The sequence below is a fragment of the Neodiprion pinetum genome, chromosome 5 (genome assembly GCF_021155775.2).
Source record: "Neodiprion pinetum isolate iyNeoPine1 chromosome 5, iyNeoPine1.2, whole genome shotgun sequence".
In the NCBI taxonomy this organism is placed as follows: Eukaryota; Metazoa; Arthropoda; class Insecta; order Hymenoptera; family Diprionidae; genus Neodiprion; species Neodiprion pinetum.
The window spans coordinates 30808607-30822222 of record NC_060236.1 but is presented as its reverse complement, the minus strand read 5'-3'; the positions used below and the strand labels follow the sequence as shown (position 1 = coordinate 30822222).

Sequence of the window (13616 nt, the reverse complement as noted above, 5' to 3'; positions counted from 1 at the left end):
AAAATCTAGATATTAGAATAGAAACGTGCATTTCCTACCTATGATATATTTTTCAATGTATCAATATAGGGGGTTTCAATTTGATTTTAGGGGTTTTTGAAATCGTTCTTAGGGGGGGAAAAAATTCAAATGTTGGCGACACTAGCGCGGGCAGACCCGAACGGGGGATTCGTATAAAAAATTGTGGTTCAGACAAGGACAGCACTAGTCACCAAACGCTGTTTGAATCATTATTGAGGTTATGTATATCATGATCATGGTATTAGAACCGCAGCGATGACTAGTGGCCTCGCTATAATCGAAACTTCCCCTTGCTGAACAACGCTCATAATCGTGTGCTCCCAGCATAGGAGTATCCAGACTTGTATGTAAGACCGTGACCCAGAGACTACGTTGCAGCAGAGCCACACTTGTGGTATACATAGACTGCAAGGCCGTATGAAGCGTAGTTGAAAAGACCTTCGACTCATCGGCAAGGAACCAATGGTCATGCGCTAGATAAAAAGAAGAAACTTGAAGGACGGTTGATCGAGGAAAAGCCCAGAACTATCAAATAATTCTTTAGAATAACTGTCATTACGTAAAACCTGATGGTCAGAGCATTTAACTTGACACCCACTTGAATGAAAAGAGAAAAGTTTCGAATACGTGATTGCGAATGTTTGAAGCGGCAACCTCCATCCTAATTGGATTTCCTGCCGCGTGCAGGCCAAGAGCAGTAAGACCGAGAAGGTGGAGTACGAAGCGAAGACAGATTCGTTCAAGGGAAATATTTGCGTACTAGGTATTGATCGGGTGGACTTAGAAGCCACTTGAAGCTCGCAGGTTTTTAAATTCCACAGCTAAATATAAACCGCAAACACTAACCACAGCACCTGGGCTAATTGGATATAAATAAAGATACATCGAAATGCCAGGGGCTTGATCCATCATTCCAGCAGCTAGCACCTGCTTTGGTTTTGATTGAAAAAAGAAATAATTTGCCGCCGCCACTGCTGCCGCTCTATTGCCTTCATTAAAACTAAGAAATTGAGGATATTAATACCGTGCCGCTATCTCTTTTTAACAATTGATCTAGACCTTATAAATAACACGTCAGAGTTCAAAACGCGCCTCAACTGAACGATTGATTGTATATAAACCATGGCGGATCAGAGAGTACCTACAAGCCATGTTTACCATTTTCAATAGCCAGATGGCTCGATTAACTTTCATAATATCGATCAATGGCCAAATTCTCATAATCAGGACCAATTATCTATTCTCTGCATCAAGTGCGGCGAAATACGGTAGGAACAATGGATGCCAAAAACACTTTTCCATCAACTGTCATTAAAAATAATCGGTAAAGTGTGAATAATCCAAATCGATACCGAAACCCTCACTAACACTGACTTTTCAAACCTTCGAAACATTGAATTAACTCATCTCAGTCACCATAAAAAACTGATTGCCTTATTTCAAGATATGGTCTAACCTACTTGAAGTCGGGTTATCGCTCAAACAAATTTCTGATCAGATGCCAGCTACCGGAAAATAAATGGTGGACTGCTAATTGCATGGACTTTCAACTTTGCGGCTAATACATCGCTACGATATGAAAAAGGAAGATTAACGAAATTTTTTCACGATACTCATCTTATCCCTTCCAAGTGTATTTAGGTACATAGGAGTTGGAAGTCTGTGTATCGGGAAACGATGCACTCATGTTTTTTTGTCTAGAGTTTGTCCACTTTCGGCTTCTCCACCGCCTGGCGTTTATTATCAGTTTTTGGCACAGCCTCACCAGTGCAGCAAGCGATCCATCCGGATAGTAATTCTTCAAAGTAGTACAAACGTTGAAAAGGATAACACAAGGTAATGATTTATGTTCAGTAAACAGTCCGATCATCTTTTGAACCGTATCTGCAGAGAAAGACTCCAAAGGATGATAAATTCTATAAATACACTCGAGATCCTCACTAAACACTTCCCTGCCGAGTGCGTAAATAGTACCGGGCATCAAAAGTGCAATCAAATTGATCTCCTGCCGATAGAACCTCTGCAGATGCTCGTAAGAGCTTCTCAAATAAACTTTTAACCAAGTGAATGTATCGAGACGTTTGTTTATTATAACTACGGTGATCATAAGTCGTAATTTAATCGTCATCGTTATAATACAAGCACGCGATTTACCAGTCGACGAGCAGAGCTTATTCATCGATTCCCCCCACGCGTGGCTTTACACTCCCTAAATCGTTTCCAGTCAAATTTTGTTATGGGTAATAGCTTCCGCATGCGTTTAATTGAACCAATAGCGAATGCCTTCTTGGTTTCGTTTTTCCTAACGTAACTATTCCCTTTGAACAACTACCAAACGTATCTCCATATCACCCCAATAGACATTCCAAGCATACTTGTGATCGAGAAACAGTGTTCCTTTTCTAGCCAACTGTAACATCAAAGGCCGGCTGAGCCGGCTGCGGAAGTGAATTCACACTGACACGTGACCGTAGACTATCGAGGATTGAAACTAGACCAAACCGAGAACAATGCGTGATGTTAGTAAAAAAAGAAATGAAGATGTATTCATGGTTTGTAAGTTGACGTTTCAATGCAGTTTGTATAGATATATATCATCCGATAGGTATGTTTGTACAGGCAGATTTAATAGGAATTTAACGAGTTATTCACTGTATTCTTTCACGGCATGACGATATCGCGGATAAAGTGAACAGAAAAGATCCTTTCACGCTTCATTCAAATACTCACAAAAGTTTTGGCACGCTCGTGACTGCGCTCTGTCCTCTGTTTCTATAATGTTGGACCACGGAGAAAAGCTAATGATAAGGTCGATCAATCAAACGAACGGGGTGAGGGGAGGACCGTGAGAGATGGCGGGTTGACGGAAGTGACGGTTTACGACGGAAAGTGGTAATCAAATTTGTAGATTACGAAGAAGACGAAGCGGTCGACCAGCCCGTTTTTTGGTACCATAACATGTATACAACGCGATGGGAAAGAGGCTTTTCATGAATACCTTCGACCCTCCTCTGAGCATAGGAAAGATTTTAGATTATGAACGTTCCGTGCAAACTTTGCCACAGCGTAGAGAGGTAAAACCGTAAAGAACACTCGTGAGACCAATTCTGAACAGTTGACAAAAAGAAGAATCCAACTTCTCTATCCAAAATGACTCACTTGCGCGGTGGATGGATCGTCTAATAACAAATCATGTCCCAAGCACATCGTTCAAACCTTGTAAATAACAGGCCCGATTCTCTACAATTCGAACGTTCAACCCACGATCAAATGAACCCATCTATATTCTGGGATAATGGCGATCGACCTGCACAGTGTCGGAGGCGCAGACCATTACATTTGAAAGCTCGTAAACTTGGGACTATAAAGTACGAAAGAAGAAGACGAAAAAGAAGAAGAAGAAGAAGAAGAAGACGGAAGAGGAAGAAAAAAAGAAGGGGTCTCAATCCGTGGTGAAAGACATTGTGATCGGAGTGAAACTCTATACTTACGTTGGAAGCTGACGTAAGGAGTAAAGATATTGTCGAGGGCCAGAATGGAAGTATCATAAGATGAAAAAGGAGCGAAGCTGGGAAATTTTCTTTGACGGTCTTGATGAGAAAATATTATCGCGCTTCTTCCAGGAAGAAGGGAATCGTCTCCTCCGGTTATCCCATTCAAAGTAGGTACCGCCGCCACTCGACTATCCATTGTTCCGTCCGGCAATCAGTAGCAAACTGCGCCACATTCTTATCGATTAACGGTTACTGGCAGCACCAGCATTTCTCTTTTTAACCGTACCGTATATTGCGAATCCTCTCTTTATCCTCTTGACAATAAGTAGCAAGTGCGGAGCTGAGCGTAAAGTTCCACGGCCTAAGGCTGTTATTACGGTACGTACCCCAAACACCCTCCGCTCGATCACCATCATGCTGATATTATCGCGATACACTTGCTAAACCGAATCGGATATATGGGCATTGTTTGTCGATGATGGGTCGGAAATTGAAGCTAGAAGTATCCCCATGGTTTTCACTTCTTGACATTTCAACGTTTGCCGCAGACTTCGCAAGGGTATAAGGGTAAAGGTTTTAAGGTACGCCGTTAAAATGGACAATAACCGTTCAGGGGTTGGGAGTAAACGTTCCAAGTGGCATTCAACGTGCTTGCGTTACGGTCCAAAGGTGTGGACTCGTTTCTTTCCCCCCATGGCGACGCTTACCGACGGGGAGGATATAACGTTAACTCCATGGCGTTCGATTGATAAAGGGACAGCTCGTGTGCCGTTAGAAATTGCGTATTTGTAGCCTGGATACGATGGGAGGAGAGGGAATGTTTACTTGGCGACGATCTAAAAACTGACCACGATACCTTTCAAATGTTTGGCTTGGACTCGAGCCAAAGTTTAACTATGTATTACGGTTTTGCGCTCTGGAGTAGCCCACCTATGTGTGTGCATCCACGTATTATTTACTATATCTAACTATCCAACAACTCCCGACAAAGCCCAGAGGCCAGGATTAAACGAACAATTCTAGGCACATATACATACATACATACATACGTATCCGCAGCAAACGCCGCAAAACAAAAGGTATACGGTTACTTTTGATCTCGTATCTCTAGAGCCCTCGCAATCGTCAAGTAAAATATCATACAGCCCAGCGGGAATAACGATTGAAAGCAACTGGAAACGCTGAAAGGTTCTCTAATAACCAGAAAAAGTTCACTTTCGGAGTTTTAGAGCAATTCTCAGCCCTCTGCATCCCTCTTCCCTTTCACTCTCTCTTTTTTTCTCTCTCTCTCTCTCTCTTTTCACCGCTGCATCATTTTCTTTTTCTTTGAAGATTCTCTACTATTATAATACTTGGTTAAACCTAAGGTCCCTAGCTGTATACTTGATGCCGTTCCAACTTTTTTGCTCACCTATAGGAAGACCCGTGGCGTTAAAACAGACCCGTAATCTCTCTTAACGAACGTATTCAAAACTCACCGACTATTAAATGTAGAGGCGTCAAGAAATAATCGCGCCCAGCTTTGGTTAAAGTGACGCCGTCAGTGACGTGGGGAAATCCGCTTTCAAAGCTTAGTGATTATATTGTACGCAATGCCGAAGAGAAGGTTTTAATAATGTGCAAAACGTTTCAAATTTCATTAGACCAAAATAGATGATCCCTTGTTATTTCCCTTCCGTAATCCTGTTTTGTAAAAGAAATAATAAATTCTAAAACCACGTATAGATCACACATGGTATACGACAGTACTGCGTATAACACGTACGCTATACGCATTTAAATATTCCAACGACCTATAAATATCTTATGCCACGCGGTGCGAGACATACATATTCTGAAATCATATTTACGAATGTATACGTAAAATGGATGGAGAGAACACGATTTTGCCGCATTTCCATATTTTACGAGTGCTGCAAGGAAAATCTCACGTCTTTACTTGAGATTGGAAGAAAAGTTAAATCCATATATGGCTCAACGTTGATAATGTCCAATATCCTTGCATCTTGAGTCAATTTTTATAGACAGAATCGGCGAGACGACATTGCCAAAGATTTTTCAAGGACAGTTTATGGGTAGGAGCAAAAGGTGCGACGTTTGGAAAAACGATGAAGAGGCTCTTTAAAATCTGTCGCCGGGTACACGGCAGAGGCACTTGAGAGATGAGAGGAAGAGCGTCTCAAATGTGGGATAACGTTACATGCATATTATAAGGAAGAAGATGATTGAAGCGTTTTTTGATACACTTTCTTTGGGCACGGAGAAATATTAGCGAAGGACTCCATCATATTATATTGCGACAAAATATGTTCCGCAAGATATTGATCTTGGAAATAAAATCCTCAAGAATCGGAACGTCAAGCATGTACACACATCCGAGCAACGATGTAACATCTTGAAACTGCTTTGCCTGAACAAATTATGAACGAAACTTCTGGTCGTATCTCATCCAATACTACTTGAGATACGACTATTTCACTTTCAAGATGAAGTTCAAGAGCCGAACGTAAGAATCGTACACTTTGCGTTGTGCGTTAATTTCTTCGCCCTTTTTTCCAATAAAGTACTAATAATTTGTGGACCGACACTGACTGAAAAAAATTGTATTAAAAACCATTTCTTACCCTCACCAAAATATGTAATACCGACCATTCTTCATGGTTCGTTGTGACTTTTATTCACCGTTTTCATTCTTCATTTTCCGTTCTCATTATTTTACGGTGTTACAAAAAGGGAGTGAGAAAAAAGAAGAGATAACACAGTCTTATACATTCTCCTTGAGGATAAAAGAAAAAAAATAACTAGGAAATCAGAGAGAGAAAGAGAGAGTGAAAGAAAGATATTGTAATGAGATGATGTAAAGTATATCATTTTTCTTTCTCCCTCAATGTCGTATGATTTCTTACGAATTTCAAACCACGCGAGATCCTCTACTTTTCTGTGTTTTTTTTTCTACTCCCCTCCTTATCCTTGCGTCTTCAAAAATAGTCTTTTCCACGAGTTTTGGAGCACTGAAATTCCTCACCTTACCGTAACGTGAGGTGATCTCAATCCCAAAATGAAACAACTGCCTTTTTACATCTACACATACATACATACATACATACATACATATACATAAATGTACGTACACGCACACCAGTGATCATTTATTACTACGCGCCTCTTTTATAATAAAGAAACGACGCACAATGACGCAAATGTATTGTGGCGAGAAGAGAAGCCTTTGTCGTTTCGTACTTAGCGAATAACCCAGAGGCTCGAGAGACGCTTCGTTAGCAGAAAAGCAGGATCAAGAGTTTTTTTTTAAATCCCTGCAGCATAAGGTATCGCGCAACGATCAATGCTTTACACCCCCATTAAACCCCCGAATGCACGCAAATTTTCACACTTGCCTTATGCATAAGTATGTGTTATATTCTACGCGACTATCTTTGTAATAGATATAAGCTGGCAGAGTAATTGATCGTCCCGAAAAAGGTAATTACGAGCCACAGACTACTATTAAAATTACATTCCCATTTAATGGTAATCTGGGATTCGGGATTTATCCTTCACTGTTAACTTCGATAAGGGATGATATATTGCACAGATACCGAGGTTGCGGTTCAAATGGCGAATCAGGCTAAGCCAGCGAATCTACAGCTCATTCCCATACGGTTCTCTCTTTTCCTCTCTCTATCCGCATAAACTATCTCTGAACTATTTTCGTTTCTTTTTCGGTATATAACAGCCGGAGGAGACTTGTTCGAAGACCGAAATGAAAGCATCTATCTATCCATCCATCTTTTCTTCTACGAAGCAAGGAAGGAAGGGGTAAATTGTTTCGAACATTTGAAGTTGAACATCGAAGTTTCCTCGGATATGAAAGTCTAAAAAGAAGGTTAATTGTTATTCTCTGTTTGTGAAATTTTTTCCATCTTGATACGTACACACAGATTGAACGCATTCGGCAATTCTCGTCAGCTAATTTTCCGGGCAACTGCGTTTGCAATTTCGGGTCGTGCAATTTAGCTGCGGGAATTTGCTGCAAGCAGTGTGGGGGATTATCGAGTGATCGTTAGCAGCGTGAGAACGAGTAGTCTAGAGCTTAAAAGTGCGAAAGAGACCGAAAAGAAAGTATAACGATCTATTATTTGTGCATCTAGTGCGTGCACAGACGGAGACACGTATATTTAAGTGTATATTTTACCCAACACCGGTTTGCCAAGCGGAAACTACACGGATCGTCTGTACACAAAAGTTCTATAGGTATATTATCTATGCATAAAACTTAAATCGAAGAAAAAGTCACCAATCAGCCTAGACAACGTAGCAAAATAATACGACACCTATATAGAACCAGTGGAGAAGGGTGAACTAATCTAGGTTAACAATAGGTAAAAATAGATCACATGGAAGATAATAATAGATTAGCAGAGACTTCGAGATAACGAACGGGGATAAAGAAATCTTTACAAAAATGGATCCTGACGGAGTAAACTGGTCACCGGTAGAACGATAAGGTCAATAACTAAAAACGTATCAAAACGCGACGTGTGGGATGAAAGGACTAGAGACCGTGTCGAGTATAATAGAGTCGGATCGTCAGGGGCTACCAATCAGTACTTGAAAAATGTCATATAAGGTCGGTGAAAAGAGGTGAAACACGTAAAGAATTCCATGAGTGGAAACGTCGAGTGATTAAGTTAAAAGCAACAAACTCTCCTCTCATGACGTACGGGTAGGCTTCTCATCCATGACACGTCTAAATGTGCCTACTCTCTCTCGTCACCCGAGCTGCTAAAGCTCACAAGGAGAAAAGGGGGAGGGGAGGTGGGAGCTCGGGAAAGCGGGGGAAATGAGCTTTACCCAGTGACCGGAATACCAACGTATGTACCGTACGTATGTACATACGTGGAGAGATGTGATAGACACTCAGAGGCGTTATAGCTTTACCTTCCCCTCCACGTAAGGGAATCTCTATCGAGTTTGCCAAACTCTCTAATTGTTTGTGATCTTCGAACTAAGGATCCAACCAAATTATTAATTCGGTTTAACTTTTTGCCATTGAGAATGAGAACATATAAGTCGCTTTGGAATGGCGGAATATTTCACTTCTACCAGAGGATAGGGAATTGTCGCGCATTTCACCGGCGTTGAGAAGGTACGACTCGAACGAAACTACACTAGCCTGACATTGTTCGATAACGTACGTATAGCATGGAAAAAATTCCAAAGCGGTCCCCAATAATGTACATGGGAACGCAGGGCGTACCTGTCCGAGTAGCGTGGCGACTTTTATACTATGAAGAAAATTCATGGCCCACGCGAGTTGTCGATTTATTTATAGCCAGCCCTACGTACTGCGGAGAGGCGTAGCCAAGTATAGTCGCCGCAAACGTGTGACGCGTGGCTCGAGAGATCCGTCTCTCTACAGTATGCCAACACCATGCATGCATACCAACACACGCACATAGTCAGAGAGAGACACGCTGCGCCGAAGAAGAGAGCCGAAGAAAATCGCGCACTGGTACCTTCGAGGTGACAAGATAAATACTCGCCAAGGTAAGAACTCACCCTAGGGTCGTCATGGTGACAATGGTGTACCAGAAGGCGGCTGGAATCGATGTGAAGTTTGTACCCTCGACATTTTTCTCGGCGTAGAACATAACGGTAGCGAATATGATGATGGCCATAGCCAACGAGAACACCAAAAACCCGAGTTCAGAGGCACAGGATTTAAGAGTGTAGCCCAGGATCCGTAGCCCCTGGGAGTGACGGGAGAACTTGAAGATTCTGAACACCCTGAAGACACGGAGGGTAACGAACGCCCCTGAGACGTCATCGTTGTCGGTTATACCGAGTCCAATGTAGTACGGCAGTATAGCGACAACGTCGATTATCGACATCACGGACCTAACGAATTTGCACCGATCCGGTGCCGCGAAAAGCCTCAAAAGATACTCGGCGGTGAATATCATTACGCAAGCAGTGTCCAGGCAGAAGAAAACTATCTTGTACCGTTCACCACAGGGCAAGGTACCGGCACGCCCGGGTCTGTGTCCGCAAGGTACGGTCTCAACAACGTTCGCCATCACGCTGACGGCTATGAAGAATCCCGTCACATAGTAAAACACAAGCGCAGCCGTTGATGTATGCGGATTTTCAAAAGCCCGCCACATTTTTTGCCGTAGGTTCGTCAACTGTTGAAGATTTTGGTCACCGTTCTCGCTCAGTTTATCGTCCATCAGTCGTTCGGCGTTCTCTCTTTTACGGTCCCTGTAATCCTCGTAGCAACAATCGCCGATAACGTCCGGCAGGATACCAAAGAACGCCAACTCCTCGTCGTAGCTTGTGAGACACTCGTGCTTGGGATAATGGAGCTTGCCGGTCCTGTAGTAGTTCAATATATGCCGGAATATGTCCGGATCACGGTCGAAGAAGTACTCCTTGGTGTCCTCGTCGTAGAAGAACTCCCGCTCGTTAGAACCGAGCAGGGTGTCGGGATATTTCTCTAGGGTGTTACGCCAGGTCTCGAACCGTCGGCCGCTCACATTTATCAGGAGCTTTTCGTCGTCTGCTTTTCGCCGGTCTTTCGGTATCGGCGGAGGCGGTAAGGGGTGCGTAGCGATCGGCACCCATCCTATGGCCGCTGCTCGAGCGAACGGCAACCAGGCGGCGACCGATGCCATCGCGATCCTCGAACCTCCTTCACCCCCACGGCCCGTTTCACCCTTAACTCAGCCGGTCGGGAATTACCAGACCTGGTCGCTGGACTGCAGAAGCCGGCCCGAAAATTTCCCGGACGAAGAGCCCGGCGACGTGTACGACGTTGACGTTGCCCCAGACATATCGGAGAGGATCGTTGAAACACACACGTGGGTCGCACCACCGTTGCTCAGCAGAACATACCGCACGAACAACAATTCCGCAAGCCTATTACGTGTACGTATGCAGTATAGGCGTTCCTGTACCTTACGCTACGTGTAAGTCTGACTCCAGGACGAGCACTAGCTTCTATCCATTCGGGTGTATATTGTATCCAGAACAAAATCACAGCGCGTCGAGGTGGTAATGACGCCACCGATGATCAGTGACACCTCAAAACCCAGGCAATCCTCATAAACGGGCATTTCCGCGTAGCTATCACGACGAACTACATCTCTCACGGTTTTGCGGAATAATCTCTCTGCAGCGTTGTGATTTAAACTTTTTATTATTAATATTACTGGTATTATTATCGTTATTATTACTGATAAAAAATCTTATTGGGGCAGTGTGTCTTTGTATATTGCTCCTGTGCGATTGCTTTATACGGAGCTTCGATCAATTCAACCGAGGCAAATTGATTAGAAGTTAGAAAAGCAGCTCGTGTTTTGAAAAAACATAAATACTAGAAACGAAAGTGAATAATGTCAAAGGACTGTATATATCGGCAGTTGGGTTTTCACACCATAAGCACCACTTTATCGCTGATTAATCGAAAGCAGGGTTTGCTCTCATCTTCTGTTTTATTTCTTTATTTTTTTTTTTTATTATCAGAGCACACCGGTAATCAAAGGATCCCACATGTTGTGGTGGTGTGACGATAACCGTCGATTAACGAGCCACCACCTCACTAATCCTCGATCCTCGTCATCATCATCAGTTTAACATCCTCTCTTTTTTGGCGCGCCGGAATTCAATCGATAGAGCAACGGTGTAAGCAGCTAAACCGAGCGTGGTTGTTGTTTGGCCACGAATCCCTTCCGTGAATAGGTAGTCCTTTACTGGATAAGTATAATAGTAAAGTGTAATAATTATTGTACGAATCGGGGCATCTGCTGTAGCCGTCGCTCAAAACTCGCGCGCACAGTGTCTAGGTGGAGAAGAACGTTCAACACCACATAAAACATCTACCGTAGGCAAACTCTCTTCCTACATTATAAAGTCTTGCAGGTCCGTTATGCGACCACCTCAGCTTTCTTTCTTCCGTTCTTCCGTAACTAATGGGTTCCTTAATCAGCGAATTCACCCTATTCCCCGTCGATGGTGCAGACTCAGTCGGTCCTTCGCAGCGGGCAAACTAGCTGCAACTGACAAGTTGCCTCCACGTATATCCTTATCACTTCGAGGACGACCTTCGACGATAGAACACCGGACCTTCCTCCAGTTCTCGCGCGCATCGTCCCAGACACTGTTTCTTCTTCTTCGTCTTTGTCTTCTTCTTCTTCTTCTTCTTCTTCTTCTTTTTGGTAGCTCTTCTCCCTGCAGCACTTTCCTCGAATGAAACAACAACAACAACGTCTAAGTGTAGTTCTTGGGTAGCACTACGTCGGGATAACGTCTTCAGGGACGACACGGAATCCCCGGCTAAGTTTGACGCGACCGTACAACGAGTTGGCGACTCGCGACTAACCGAAGAGCTCGGCTCGACTCGGTTCGGCTCAGCTCAGCTCAGCTCAGCTCAGCTCAGCTCAGCTTGGCTCAGCTTGGCTCTCACGAGAGCTCCAGAAGCGCGCGCGAGCCAGGCGACGCTAACCAACCACCACCTCGACGAGCACCAACCACCGCCACCGCCACCACCACCTCCGGCACCGCCACCACCTTTGCCTCGCCGAGGTTCAAATTGATTTTTACCCAACGGCGCAAGTGGCGACGTCAACCGTGCGGAATCGTACCTCGGCTCGGCACCGTTGCTCCGGGCAACGGCGAGACGTGACGTCACTGAACCGACGTCGCTCCGTCAGGTGAGCTTGCAGAGAAGCGAGGAGGAGAGAGAAAAGACTAAACCTGGCCTCCCAGCTTCCCACCACCCGAATCACGAGGGAACCAGCTCGCACGCTTGCACTAATGACCAAGCTAGCTCGACCGTCGACGAGAGGACGTCGCGGAAAAGAGGAAATAAAAAGCGGGAAAAAGATGAATAGATGCGAATGTAAACGGGGGGGGGGGGGGGGGAGGATGAAATAAAAATAAAAAGCAAAGAAGAGATAAAAAAATAAGAAAAAAACATACGCAACGCAAACCAAACACTGCAATTGACGCTGCATCGGGGGGGGCGTTTTGCGGGTCTCTAGCACAGCAAGGCTCGGCACGGCGGCAAGATCGACCCAAACCAGCTTTTCAAATCTACCGACGTACCAGACGTATGTGTACATTTAAACGAGCTCTCCCGTCGTATACCTAACGTACCTACCTACGTGCCTTTGTGTGTAGAAACATGCAAAGTAGGTAGACACAGGGTGCCGTTGTGTAGACGTGTACAACGTATATATACCTGAGGCAATAAGGTATTTTCACGTCAGTTGGTACGCGCAAGATAAGTTTTAATAGATCCAGGCCATTTACTCCGGAAACGCGATGGTCAAGGGACAACGTTTTGGGCCTCGTACGCATTGCAAAAAATTTTTTATCTGCATCCGAATTGCAAACTGTTGTCAAACAATTACATATTTCGGGGTTATATTACTTCGTATCATCCAAATTTGCGGGTTTTTTTCCGAACCGGCCCAAAATTCAAATTTTTAAAATTGGGTTTCTATTAACCTGTAAACTAAATCGGTAGATGTGCGTCCGTAAGTATTGATATCTGTATAATCATTTGGTCAAGCATCTAAATGTAATATGTAAAATCTGTGATAAAATCTTTAGTAATATTCTTTCGAAGCGTGTAATGGTAGGTAATTGAACGTCACTGGATTTGCTTCCATTCGACCATCAGCCATTATTCACCCTTTCCGTAACGAGGGTGAAAAAAAGCGTTTGATTTGCATCCGTGTAAAAATGACGGTGAAAATTCGAAAAATACCTGCCAATCTTGTCCCGTATACGTAGAAAGGGGGAAAAAAATCAACACCACAATCCATTTACATTTGAATCCAGTTCTGGATATCTGTCGTCAAATGGACCACATATTGCACAATACAGCATACATGTATGTGTACGTATAATCACTTTCTGGGCTACATTTCCACCGCTTTTTCGCCGTAAGCGTTGCGGAAAAATATTATCTTTCACGTAAGAAAAGTGAATAGGAGGAAAAGAATCACGATGAGATGAAAACAATGAAAAGTAAGAATAATAAATTTAAAAAAAAAATATAATATATATATGTATATATATATATAACAACGAGGG

The 13616-nt window shown here is 43.6% G+C and overlaps 1 protein-coding gene across 10 annotated transcripts in view; it reads right to left on the bottom strand.

Annotated features, from left to right (window-relative positions):
- The window catches only part of Shal (potassium voltage-gated channel protein Shal), a 48584-nt gene extending 36568 nt beyond the window's left edge, over nucleotides 1–12016 (bottom strand). For 8 of the 10 annotated variants that reach the window (XR_006883653.2, XR_011177124.1, XR_006883652.2 and 5 more), the window contains exon 1: nucleotides 9075–12015. Coding sequence is in view for 6 of the 10 variants with exons in the window: in XM_046629984.2 (XP_046485940.1) it covers nucleotides 9075–10189 (1115 nt within the window). In the remaining 4 variants the exon portion in view is untranslated. Of the gene's footprint in view, nucleotides 1–9074 lie in introns of all 10 variants that reach the window. The other 2 variants (XM_046629986.2, XM_046629988.2) reach the window with 1 other exon arrangement.
- Between the last annotated feature and the right edge of the window lie 1600 nt (nucleotides 12017–13616).